This window comes from Bactrocera tryoni, unplaced genomic scaffold (assembly GCF_016617805.1).
Source record: "Bactrocera tryoni isolate S06 unplaced genomic scaffold, CSIRO_BtryS06_freeze2 scaffold_7, whole genome shotgun sequence".
Taxonomy (NCBI): domain Eukaryota; kingdom Metazoa; phylum Arthropoda; class Insecta; order Diptera; family Tephritidae; genus Bactrocera; species Bactrocera tryoni.
The window spans coordinates 6,740,692-6,753,154 of NW_024396366.1; the positions used below are offsets into that span (position 1 = coordinate 6,740,692).

Below are 12,463 nucleotides of genomic sequence, written 5' to 3' on the forward strand. Positions count from 1 at the left end.
TAAAGACTTATATAGCAGTTTCCGTTTGCTTCACTTCAAAAGCAGTACATTTAGAACTCGTCTCGGACCTATCTACTAATTCTTTTATTTTCGCCCTCAAAAGGTTCATTGGTCGCCGAGGAATGCCCCAGAAAGTATTCGGCGACAACGCAACCAACTTTGTCGGCGCCGACCGCAAGCTGCGCGAACTGAAGGAGGCGTTCCTAGCGCAAGCCCCAGAACTAATGGGATTCGCAGCCGAAGAAGGATTCAGCTTCGGCTTTATACCACCCATGGCGCCGCATTTCGGTGGGTTATGGAAGGCGGCGATGAAGTCCGCCAAGCATCTGGTCGTTCGCGCACTCGGCAATGCTCTACTCACGAAGGAAGAGCTCTCAACGCTATTGGCCGAAGGGGAGGCCATTCTCAACTCTCGCCCCCTAGTACCTCTGAGCCAAGATCCCAACGACGGCGAGGCGTTAACACCAGCGAATCTATTAATAGGATGCTCCCTGTGGGCATTACCCCCAGAGAAGGTGCCAGTGGACCCAGTCTGTTGTTGCGAGAGATGGCAACTTGTTTGCTGTCTCAAGTAACAGTTCTGGCGACAGTGGTCCAAAGTATACCTGACGGGCCTTCAGGAGCGCAACAAGTGACTGCACCCCAAACGCAATATGCAGCTCAACGACCTCGTTCTCGTCCACGAGGACAACGTTCCGCCGCAGCAGCGGGTACTAGGGCGCGTCGTCGCAACCGTCGAAAGCCAAGACGGCAAGGTGCGAGTTGCAGACGTAGCAACCAAGACGGGCACGATTAAGCGCCCCATCCACAAACTGGCCGTCCTTCCACTGGATATTGAAGGAATCTGATCCTGTCAAGGTGGCCGGTGTTGCGTCAAGCGACTTCTGTATATGTATATGTTATACCTAAAATGAAATGAAAATTAAATACTTTTCTGAAATGCATTTTATACTTGAATTATAAAGTTTTCCTTTAATTGTACTTACCCTAATAATGTTAAATATACTTACCTTAATCTATTACTATAATGGGGTTTTGCCTTTAACTACAGAGAGTGCAAAGAGGAGTTCAAGAATGGATATATCAGAATCTAAAAACCTAGCTGAAGAAGACAAGTTCGAGGGAGGCAGGTAAGGGGAGGAAAGCACGGTCAGTTTGCTGGAGGAAAATTCAGGAGAAAAGATGGAATCCGAGAAAACGTTGGAAAAGTGAAGCGCAAATTCTAAGGCTATATCTTGCGGATATAGAAGATTGCCACGAGGAGAATTGAGGAGAGAAATCGGAGAAAAGGAGGTTAAACCAGACAGTCTCCTTATGTCAGCCCAGATCTTTTTTGGGTTAGAAGAGGAATTGATTTCGCTAGTGAACTTTTGAAAACAGAGAACTTTAGCAGCTTTCGCCTTACGACGAAAAATCGCATTAGATTTTTTGTATTGCATTAAGTTAGCTTTTGAACGAGTGCGCTTGAATTCGTGCCAAGCAAATTGTTTTTGTTGCCTAAACGCACAAAGTTCACTATTCCACCAACGAGCTGCAGGTTTGGCTGATTTAGGGGAGGACTGAGGTATGGAATAATTGGCTGCAGAACGGATAATTTTTTGAAAACGTGAGGACTCCTGACGAACATTGGACGAAAAGGGGAAAAGACGGGAATGAAATTCACAGAAATGTTCAAACTTATCCCAATCAGCCAGTCTGTTTTAAACCATTCTCTAGTCTTAAACTAGGATGGAGGAGGACCCCCAAAAGGGGCTTCAAGCGTTAAAATCACCGGCCAGTAAGAAAGGAGTAGTTCCAGACGGGAAGAGATGACAGATATCACTTAAAGTGAAAGATTCATTAGGAGGGGAATAGGCACAAGTAATGATGAGTTTATAAGGAGAAAGAATTTTTATGGAGAGGGAGGAGATGTTTGAAGGAGTAGGGGGGAGGGTGTTAAGTGGTACTTTTCTGTTGATCAGAATGGTTATTCCCTGTATGCTGGTGGTATTGCTGGGGAGGTTATAACAATAACCTATATATGCCTTGGGGGTATGAGCTACAATGTTGTTGGCAAGATGAGTCTCATTTAATAATATTGCTGAGGGGTTGAATGTTTTAATTAAAAGTTCGAGTTCGATGTAATTATTTAAGTATCCGTTGATATTCCACTGAAGGATGGATAACATGGATAGAAAAATAAAGAAAAAGTAATAATGTGAGGTTATGGGAATTTATTGTTCCATCAACGAGGGTGACGGAGATGAAAGGGAGGAGGAGGTTGGATAGGTGTTATGAGCAAGAGGAGAGATGGCAAAAGATGCCAGGTGAGATAAGGTGTGTGAGGAGGGCGATGAGATGTGAGAAAGTGGAGGGAAAGATGGGGAGGGGGAAGAATTCAAGGGTGGGGGGTATAGAAGAGGGGAGTTCTTTGAAGTTTCTGGAAGTTCTATGTGATGCAATGGATTGTTGGTGGAGGATGAATCGTTGTTAGCTTTTGTTGTTGTTGCGTTATTATTGAGGCTAGAATTTTTATATATTGAAGTATTATCTTTGTTATTAGGATTTTTTGAGTTTGTATTTATATCGCTGATAGTTTGCATTTTTGTCACGTTGGCGAAGGAGAAGGATGGGGTGCAAGAAAGTTGATTTTTATACATGGTAATGGCGTCCCGCATGGTGCATTTGTGTATAATTTTAATCTTTAATATTTCTTTCGATTGAATAAATTTAGGGCAAGCTTTTGAGGACGAGGGGTGTTCACCTGCGCAGTTAGCTCAGTAAACTCTGGTGCAATCAGAAGGTGGAGAGTGGTTCGGAGGAAGGTTGCAAATGAAACAGGAAGGAGATTTATCGCAGTGTTTAGTGGTGTGTCCTAATAGCTGACAAGTTTTGCAGCGCATGGGATTAGGGTAGTACGGACGGACATCTAGGGTTCTCCAGGCTACTTCAATTCTGTTAGGAAATGTATATTTTTGTTAAACTTATGGACTGCAGAGACACCCTGTTCCTTGAGACCTTCAATTATTTCATCGTCGCTAAGTTGGCAAATAAAGGGGGCATAAATTGTGCCCTTGACTGAGTTAAGGGTGCTGTGAAGAGCGACTTCAACAGCACCTGCACCGGGTAGATTCTTAGTGAACAGGAATTTATCAGCAATTTTTTGAGGAGTAGGCTGCCATCGCGAAGTTACGAGATGTTGTTAATATCTTTACTGATAGATTGAATACCTTTATAAATCGCGAAGCAGGAGATGGATGTAATAGGTTTACTGTCATCCCGCGACTTAATGACGAGGTATTTGGGGTCATCCTTCTTTGATATGGGGAGTTCCGGAAATAGTTCCAACGTTGATTGTTCAGGCTTTTTTCTTTTAGTCTTCTGGGCTGAGGATAATAGGGCAAACCTATTATCACCCAGATTGTTGGCCCCAGGGGGCATTGTGAAAATATTATTTCTTATGTATGCAAAAATGTAGGAATGTAGCACAAGTTAACAATAAGAAATAAACACAACGAGAAAATAACAGTAAAAAAGTTTTTTGTGCACAACTGTAAAGTAGCGTTATAACACAGACACCGCTAGAATGCAGATGCTCACAACCAGCACTAGCGAGAGAAAAAAAAATGCGACCGTACGGTATGACAACACGGTTTCGACCAGGAATAAAGGGATGTTAAACTTATTCAGTGTGAGAGCGCCTCAAAATTAGCGTTTTTTTATAACATTTTCCATTATGGCCAGATTGAACAAAATTACAATTTTTGGGCATTTATCAACCCAATACCCAACATTTAGTACGAATAAAAACTACTAAATAGTGGTTATTTATTATATGTAGAAACTATTTACATCTTTTTAAAGAATATTATAACAACTGACTTTTCTCCTTTCAATACCCAATAATAGGATTTAAGCTTGTTAGCTCTCAATCATTAAATGTTTTTAATCATTTTCCATTGAAAATAAAACTATGATGCTTAAAATTACAAAAGGTTTCATCAAATACCTTCAAATACCTTCAAATTTCACAAATTTATTTAATTTTCATTGTTTTACATTTTTATAAGTGGCCTTGAACGATGCAACAAATCCCTCAGTTTACATATTTTATTGGTAAGATTTCAATCTGTCCATCGCTCGTTTCCAATTGCTAAACGTTAAAACCTCCTAAACTCGATCAACTGTCAAAGTTTAGGTAGTTTTGACGTTTTGCAATTGTTCTCTCACCTCCAGTGAGAGAGGAGTCAAACATCTCTTTATCTCTGGTTTCGACTGAATCGAAAATATACTTAACTTTTTATTAACGATGGTTTTGGCGCAATTTCACTACTAAAACATAATCCAATACAAGATACAAGAGCCTTGCCTACCAAGAAGCATCTTCGTATACATACACACATATACATTATATACATACTACCTTTTGTCGCCCAAAACCACATGCATATATTGTAAATACATATGTAATAGCTTTTGTGGTTCATTTTGTCGCAATTTCCGCGCAAAAAAACATATAACACCACAATTATAATATTTTTTAACATTAGATTTGGCGCAATTTCTCCAAGACAACATACAACAAAAAATTCTAATACTATGCAAATACTCAATCAAAAAGCACATGCGTATATTGGTAATACATATGCATAGACTTACCTTCGTTGACTGTTTCTCATTTGTTTTTTAGCAATATTTTTCTCATATAATATTCAACTCTGTTATTTTCGAGTGCGCTAGGAAAAACAATGGTGATATCCGCTAATAAATTTTAGTGGCGAAATCCTCCAATCATGATGAGTACCCCTTCACAAAGAAGAACTTTTCGACAATCGGCGCACCATGAACATTTTCTATATAAAGCTTAGTATCCAGCTCTTAAGAAATGTAAAAACTTCATATAAAAAAACGCTTAAGAAATGGTCAAGAAAATTTCCTGCGGTAAATTTTCTTGTGCTGGTATGCAGCTCTAAAGAAATCTAGTACTAATTTTTAATACATTTTTTCAATAAAATGCGAATATGGCAAACCTGGTTTTGCGAAGAAACATGAAATCAACAATTGTTTCTCTAAGGAAATTCAAAGTAATCATTAAATTCGTCCTAAATTAGTTAAAATCATTATTATAAAGTCTATTTCACTTTGAAATGTTGTATAAAACTCACCAATCATCAACAACATTTCATAAATCGCAATGAAAATATGTATGTTACTACACACATATATACCTACATATTACACACAAAGTGTAATGGATATTCAAAGTGTAGCCGGGTCCTTCTCCACCTGGTCCTTCCAACGGTCCGGTTTTCGTCCATTCGGACAACATGACCTAGCCAGCGTAGCCGCTGTCTTTTAATTCGCTGAACTCGTATATACACTCTTTCCCGATCCTGACGGAACTTTTGGTATTGCTCAACTTTAGTTTGCTCTGGTCAGTTGTCGATTTTCTAGGCGCAAAGTCACACTGATAAGATTTATTCTTTCACACATTACCCTCGATTGGGCCGAGCGTACTTAAATTCCAATTGTCCGGCACGCTTTCTTCCGACCATATTCTACAAAGAAAGATGATGCATGCTCCTTATCATTTCTTCGCCGCGGTGTTTGAATAGCTCGGCTGGAAATCCATCAGCCCGTGCCGCTTTGTTGTTCTTTAGGCGGGTAATTGCTTTCGAACTTCTTCATGGTGGGGAAATGGAACATCTGCTCCATTGTCCTCAAATGGGAATTCAAGTTCGCCGTCTCCTGTTGGTATGCTTTCACTGCCATTCAGTGGCCTGGAGAAGTGTTCCCTCCACCAATGGTCTCATTTGCATTTGTCATTTGTACGTAAGAAGCTTAAAATGCCCTCCACAAGTTCCCTATACCGAGTTGTTGACGAGTGCTCTCAGAGAGCAGGAGTGCAAGTCGAGTAGAAAATCGTTTGGTTGTCTGTTGTGATTGCAGCTTCTCGACGTCAAATCTTACTGCTGTTTGTTGACGTGCGTTTTGTGCTGCACAGAAAGGAGTGCGTATCTTGGCTGCAACAAGGTATAGGTCCGAGTCGATGTTAAGACCTCGGAACGTACGCACGTCTAAAACACTGGAAACATGTCTTCCGTCTGTCACTACATGATCGATGTGGTTGGTGGTTTTTCGATCACGGAGACAGCCAGGTGGCTTGATGAATTTTCCTATGCTGGGATCTGTACTAAAAGTAACTATATTTTGGGCCCCGGCGAAGTCGATCAGCCTCAACCCATTTGGGGATGTTTCCTCGTGGAGGCTGAATTTACCGTCTGTTGCGACAAAAATACCTTCCTTGCCTACCCTGACGTTAAAGTTGCCAAGCACGATTTTGACATCGTGGCGGGGGCAGCTCTCATAGGTGCGTACCAAGCGCTTATAAAATACATCTTGGTCAAATTGTCTTTCTCTCCCGTTGGGGCGAGGGTGCAAATCAACGATATGTTGATCCCACACCGAATTTGGGTTCCTTTATAGGGTCACTGTAGCAAATGCCACAAGGACCTACTCGTCTCAGTCCTTGTCCCGTCCATCGCATTTCGTGGACGGCGGTGATGTCAGTTTTCACTCTAACGAGGACATCAACCAGCTTAGCAGCGGCACCTTCCCAATTAAGGGACATCATCCGATGCTGTTTTCTTCTTTTCATTGATAGTGTTTTTTCGTAGCGGGCCCCATACCCAGCGCACAACCCTGAGTAGGGGATGTGTCGCCTTCTCGTTTTAGTTCGTCTTCGAACGAATGATCTTAGGCTACCCAGAGGATATTTGGTCTAGCACCGGAAGTCGTGAGCTGCTTGAGCCATTTGTAAAAAATTGTTTCTGGCCACCAAGTGAATGGCAATCAGAGAGGTTTCCTCAATTGCGTGAACTTCCACACATGACTCCGTCCTGCTAAGATATTAAGGGACCGAAAAAAATTAAATTCACTTTTTGTGGAGCAGAATCGTCTTGAACTCTTTACAGTGTGAAAGTGGTGTTCCGTTGACGGCACCAAAATGTTCTCCAGAATTTTTTTAAATTTTTTCGTGTTCACGGTTCCGTCAACCTATTCTCCAGTCCCGTGAAAAGAAAAACACCTCCAAAACATGATGGTGCTTCACAGTTTGTACGGTACAATTATCCGCTTATCGTTCTCCACATCGCCGTTTCATATACTGCTGAACTTGAGGCTGAAAAGCATGATTTTGCTTTCATCCGAAAACATCATGCTTCTCCAATCTTTCGCAATCCAATTTTGTTGCAATTTTGCCCAAGCGTGTTTTTCGCATTTGCAATGTTAATAGCGGTTTTTTTGTTGATTTATGAGACGCTATACGATATCCTCGCAGCCGACGCCTTACAGTGGCAGCACTCTTTATTGGTAAATTATTGTCCACACTTGTATTGTTGTAGGTTGCTAAAACTCTGGACACTGTTATTTGCTTACACTTCATAATTTTAGAAACCTCACTCAATTCATTTCTTTTTTTCATTTTAATTTCAAAGTTCGCCATTTAAATAAAATATTCACTAATTTATGATTTAAGATCAAAGAACTCTTAGCGAAAATTTACCACTGATTAAAATTAGGTGGAAAACCAAGAAGATAAAGAAGACAGAAAATAAAACGAAACGCACTGGTGATATATTTCAGTGATGCATTTTCTATGATCGTGGCTGCATATATGTTTATAACTCTATATATCCCTATAATTTTTAGATGTTACAAACAACCGTTGTGTGAACAAACTATAATATTCTATTCAACTTGTTGCTAGAGTATATACAAACATATATTGGGCAAAATATACTATGTACTAATGAAACTGTATGAGTCTTTTATAAGATAAAAAGCGCCGAGCTCATAAAACGACAACTAACCTTAGCTGTTAATTTTATCGTACTTCAGGAGCATGAACATTAATCAACATAATAAAAAATTTGATAAATGAATTCTCCAAACCCGCAATATTTTTAAATTCAGTTGTTTTCTAAACACACCACGTATATCGTTTAGATGCTGTTTTTTAGCGTTATTGTCTATTTAATATTTTCGAGCATTGAGATATGAGCGCTATTTGTGTTGTTAGCAGTTACCTTAACACGTTCTACCCGGCGTGGACCACCAGTGGTGATGGGCACTGCACTTATCTGGCGGCGTGGACCGTGGAAATAAAATAGATTGGGGAATTATAAATTTATATTTGTTGTAGGCGTTTTCAACATAAATAAGATTTATTTTTTATAGTTCCTTCTAAAACAAAAACATTAAAAAAGTGCCGTTATACGAACAACTTGACAATCTTGTGCACGCAATGTATAGAAAAATATGTAGATGAAATGCGCCGGGTAGAACGTGTTTAATATCCTTCTCGACCATAAAATTGAATTAAATCGAGAACATTTTCGCGCGATTATTGTTTTAAAACTTTCGACGTGGATTAATTTTATTAAAATTTTTGACGATGTAACGATGTAGTTCCATCAATGACCAGTTTTTATCAATGGTATGGTGAATCGCGGTAGTGGATCTCCAAGACGAATTTCAGGAAGGTCATCCAAAATCAGTTAATGTTCGGGAAACTTTTGATGCTATACGCAAAGTGGTATTGCACGATCGTCATGTGCCCTAACTATTGGTATTCGTGAGACTAGCATACAATCAATTAAATTACTGTAAAAACCTTGTTCAAGTTGGATTTTCTAATCGCTCAAAAAAGGCTCGTTTCGATTGGTCGAGAGAAATGTTAAAAAAATAGCATAACGATGCTTCGAAACACAGTCTTGACAATGTTGCAGGTGATGAATCGTGGATTTATGCGTATGAGTCCGAAATTAAGCATCAGTCGACTGTATGTATAAAGATGAGCCGAATCCGACAAAAGTTGTTCGCTCAAGAAGCACTTCCAAGTAAATAATAGGCGTGTTTTATTTGACCATCATAAGCTAATAGCTAAACCATGGACAAATAAAACGCATTTAGCTTATTTCTCATTTTCGCTTAAATATGCATTATGTTAGCAACGCGGGCAATAACAATCAGCTGATATTCAATTTATTGCAACGAAATTTTTGACATGGACAAAAGGTATATTTGAATTTTTAAATTTGTAAACAAACTTTTTACAAACTAAATAATTATTTATTTCGTTTATAAACAGCAAAAGAAAAGTTTGGACGAAGGCCGAGACAATTCTATTCCTGAAGTGCTACACTGAGAGGAAGAATGAGTTCCTGCATGCGCGGAAAAAAAGTTCGCATATGAAAACGTCTTGGAGGACATGGTATATCAAGGATTTACAGTAAGAATACTTTAAAGTTATTTTGTAAAAATGTATTACATTTGTTTTCACAGGATACAACAATTAATGCGGCTGCCCTTGTATCAAAAATGCGAACGCTTTAGAATGCCTACAAAACAGCGAAAGACAACGAGAAGAAGACTGGAATTTCTCCGTGCACAGTACCTTATATGCGCGAAATGGACGAAATTTTTGGCGAAAGTTGCTTGGTGTCCAACAACCACACCATAAACATTGGGACAGAACCTCAAGAGGCATTGGTTGAGTCTAGTGGTTAGTTTAAAAATGTATTGCTTATATTACATTCGCTTTTTTATATTTTTGAACAGGTAAGGATTCAACTGATTTTCAAACAATGCTCGACGATATGCCAAGTACTTCAAAGCAGAGCCAGTCTGCACTAAGCCGTAGCATATGCATACCGAATGCAGTGTATTCACAGGAGCCGAACGCAGCAAATCCTGTTCTAAATCGTCGTTATCGGAAAAGCGCTAAAGAACGATATTTTGATAAAAAAAATGGAACAAAAAAGGAAAAGTGCTGAAGTGAAGGCGAAGTTTTACGCGAATATAGAAAAACAAATACAAGATATGGCCGAAAAACAAGATATTCATCACCCATATAGACATCCATTAGTTTGCCAGATATCTCTTCACCACGTTAATGCTACTTCTCACACATCGACTGAATCAACTGCATTTTTAAACATTCAAAACATTGATGAGTAATCAAAAAAAGAGTATTGGGAATTTATAAGTAAAACACAAATTTTTCAATCATCATTCAAATTTATTTTATCGCCTAAAAACTTTGAAACCAATGATTACTGTAGGTAAGGAGATTGAAATTCGGTCCCACAGTTCCCTTATACCGAGTTGCTCTCAGAGAGCAGAAGTGCAAGACGAGTAGAATATATCTATCACAACATTATCGATCTGTTGGTGGCTTTTCGACCCGGAGACGGCTAGGTAGCTTGGAGAATTTTTCTTAGCTGGAATCGAGTACTACAAATAACCATATTTCGGCGAAGTCAATCAGCCTCAACCACCTCTTCTCGAAGGCTGGATTAACCGACTGTTTTGCCAAAGATACCTTTTTCTCACATGTGTGCTCCAAGCGCTTATAGAAGGCATCTTCCGTCGGGACGGAGACGCAAAACAGCGATATGTTGAGAAACTTCGCTTTGATGCTGATTTTTACTAGACGTTCATCCACCGGAGTGAATAACAGTACTCGGCGACGGAGTCTCTCTCCTACCACGTATCTCACACCAAATTTGGGCACTTCTTTATGGCTACTGTAGAAAATGCCACAAGGACCTACTCGCTTCAGTCCTTGTCCCGTCCAATGCATTTCGTGGATGGTGGTGATATCAGCTTTCACTCTAACGAGGACATCAGCCAACTGGGCAGCGGCACCTTCCCAATTAAGGGACCGGACATTCCAGGTGCGTGCCTTCGTAACCCTTGATGCATTTGCAGGGGTCGGTCATCGAAAGGGAGTCTTTCCCCCGAGGTTGTTGTTTCCTTTTCATCGGTGACTTTTACGTGACGGGCCAAAACCCCAGTGTACAACTCTGGGGAGGGATGTTCCGTCTTCTCACTTTAGCTTGGCTTCAAACGGATGTTCTTTTGCTACACAGAGGATTTCCTCACTTACGAAAACTTCTACACGTGAATCCATTCTCCATGTATTTACATACTCAGGCTAAAATAACATTTCAAAGTTAATAAAGATTTCATGAAGCCTGAAAAAAGTCACTCAATGTACTGCACAACGGCCAAAGTGGAGGACACAAGGGAATTACTAAAGCCTTGGAGAAATTAAAACAAATAGTTCATTGGTTGGTTGTCATTAATCAGGTACGGAGTGGATCGCCAATTGTGCCGAGTATACTGCGGCTAAAGGGGCGAGACCCAGGAGTCGCCAGTTGAAGCAGTGCAATTCGAATCAGCCATTTGGATGTAGCTAGTCCATTCACTACCAGTAAATTAGGAAACAAATATGTTTAAGTACTTATGGAGTATTTCTGCAAATGGCCAGAGGTATACGCAATTCATAACCAAGAGGGGAAAACAATAGCAGATGTAATCATAAGCAATTGGAACGGAAAAATTTCCGCATACAAATTAGAAATAACCAGACTGCGAAATTCGTTGTTGCAGAATATTCTAGAGGCGATATTTTGCTAACAATCTACTATAAATTGTACAGTATGAAATTTACTTTTTTTTTCAGAACGACATTTAGCAGCGCGAAATTTTAGAGTGCATATGCATTTATAATTTTAGTATTAGTATTTCTTTTACATTACTTGTTTCATTTCAAATTTTAAGTGTTAATATTTAAATTTAAACCTATTATGTGTACAACTATTCTTAAATACATGTTCATAATAACAAACACTTAAACGAAATACTAACATATCTTTCTCTTAAAAGTAACCAAATGATAACCAACAGTGTAACAAAAAAAAAAAAAACAAAGTAACCGAGATACTTATTACATCTAGCAAATGAGGAACAAAAGCGATAAAATGCTTGTACGTAAGAGATAACAAACTACTAACCGAATTAATAACTCTTATTATAAGTAGTATTTACAGAGAATGTATGTATATTTATAGAGAAGATTCACGATGTCGAGAATTTACGGATATTTCAATTTTGGGATATTTACTGTTTTGGATGAGCGTGTTTCACCACTTAACATCAGGGGACACGAAAATAGCAGAATTGAGCATTTTTAGTGTTAAATGAGAAAAATTATGCTTTTCCGATGTTAAGGAATGTACGCTTACAGATTCGCATATTTACAATGCGCAAACGACTCTGCATATAATTTATTTACATACAAACATACATATGTATATTTTCTATATATGTACATATGTATTTTATATCAAAGCACACAAGCATGTACGTACAAATTGAACTATTTCATGATGAATTCCTTAAATCTTTGGAAATATACATATAATAGCCATGTTTATGTTGTTACCTAAATATTTGATTAATGTAGGTTTGATAAGATACTATATACATATTTAAATACATATTTATTTGCAGGCCTTTAAATGTTTTGATAATATATTAAAAAACCAAGCGGTCGCACATATTCACGTATGTATGTATGTAATTATGTGAGCATGTAAACAAAAAGAACCATACGCATAATGTTTGTAAATTTGTC

At 38.9% G+C, this 12,463-nt stretch overlaps 1 protein-coding gene across 1 annotated transcript; it reads right to left on the reverse strand.

Annotated features, from left to right (window-relative positions):
* Window positions 1–1,022: 1,022 nt before the first annotated feature.
* LOC120781547 lies at window positions 1,023–4,658 on the reverse strand. The gene is made up of 2 exons (XM_040113779.1): window positions 4,639–4,658; window positions 1,023–1,695 (listed from the first exon to the last, which is right to left on the reverse strand). Exons 1-2 carry the CDS (start codon window positions 4,656–4,658, stop codon window positions 1,023–1,025), a joined length of 693 nt encoding a protein of 230 aa, XP_039969713.1.
* Between the last annotated feature and the right edge of the window lie 7,805 nt (window positions 4,659–12,463).

Coding starts and splice junctions, on each gene's coding strand:
- LOC120781547 (XM_040113779.1), bottom strand. CDS start 4,658: ATGAGAAACAGTCAACGAAG. Junction 1,696..4,638: donor ATGAGAAACAGTCAACGAAG/GTAAGTCTATGC, acceptor GGTTTAAAACAG/ACTGGCTGATTGGGATAAGT.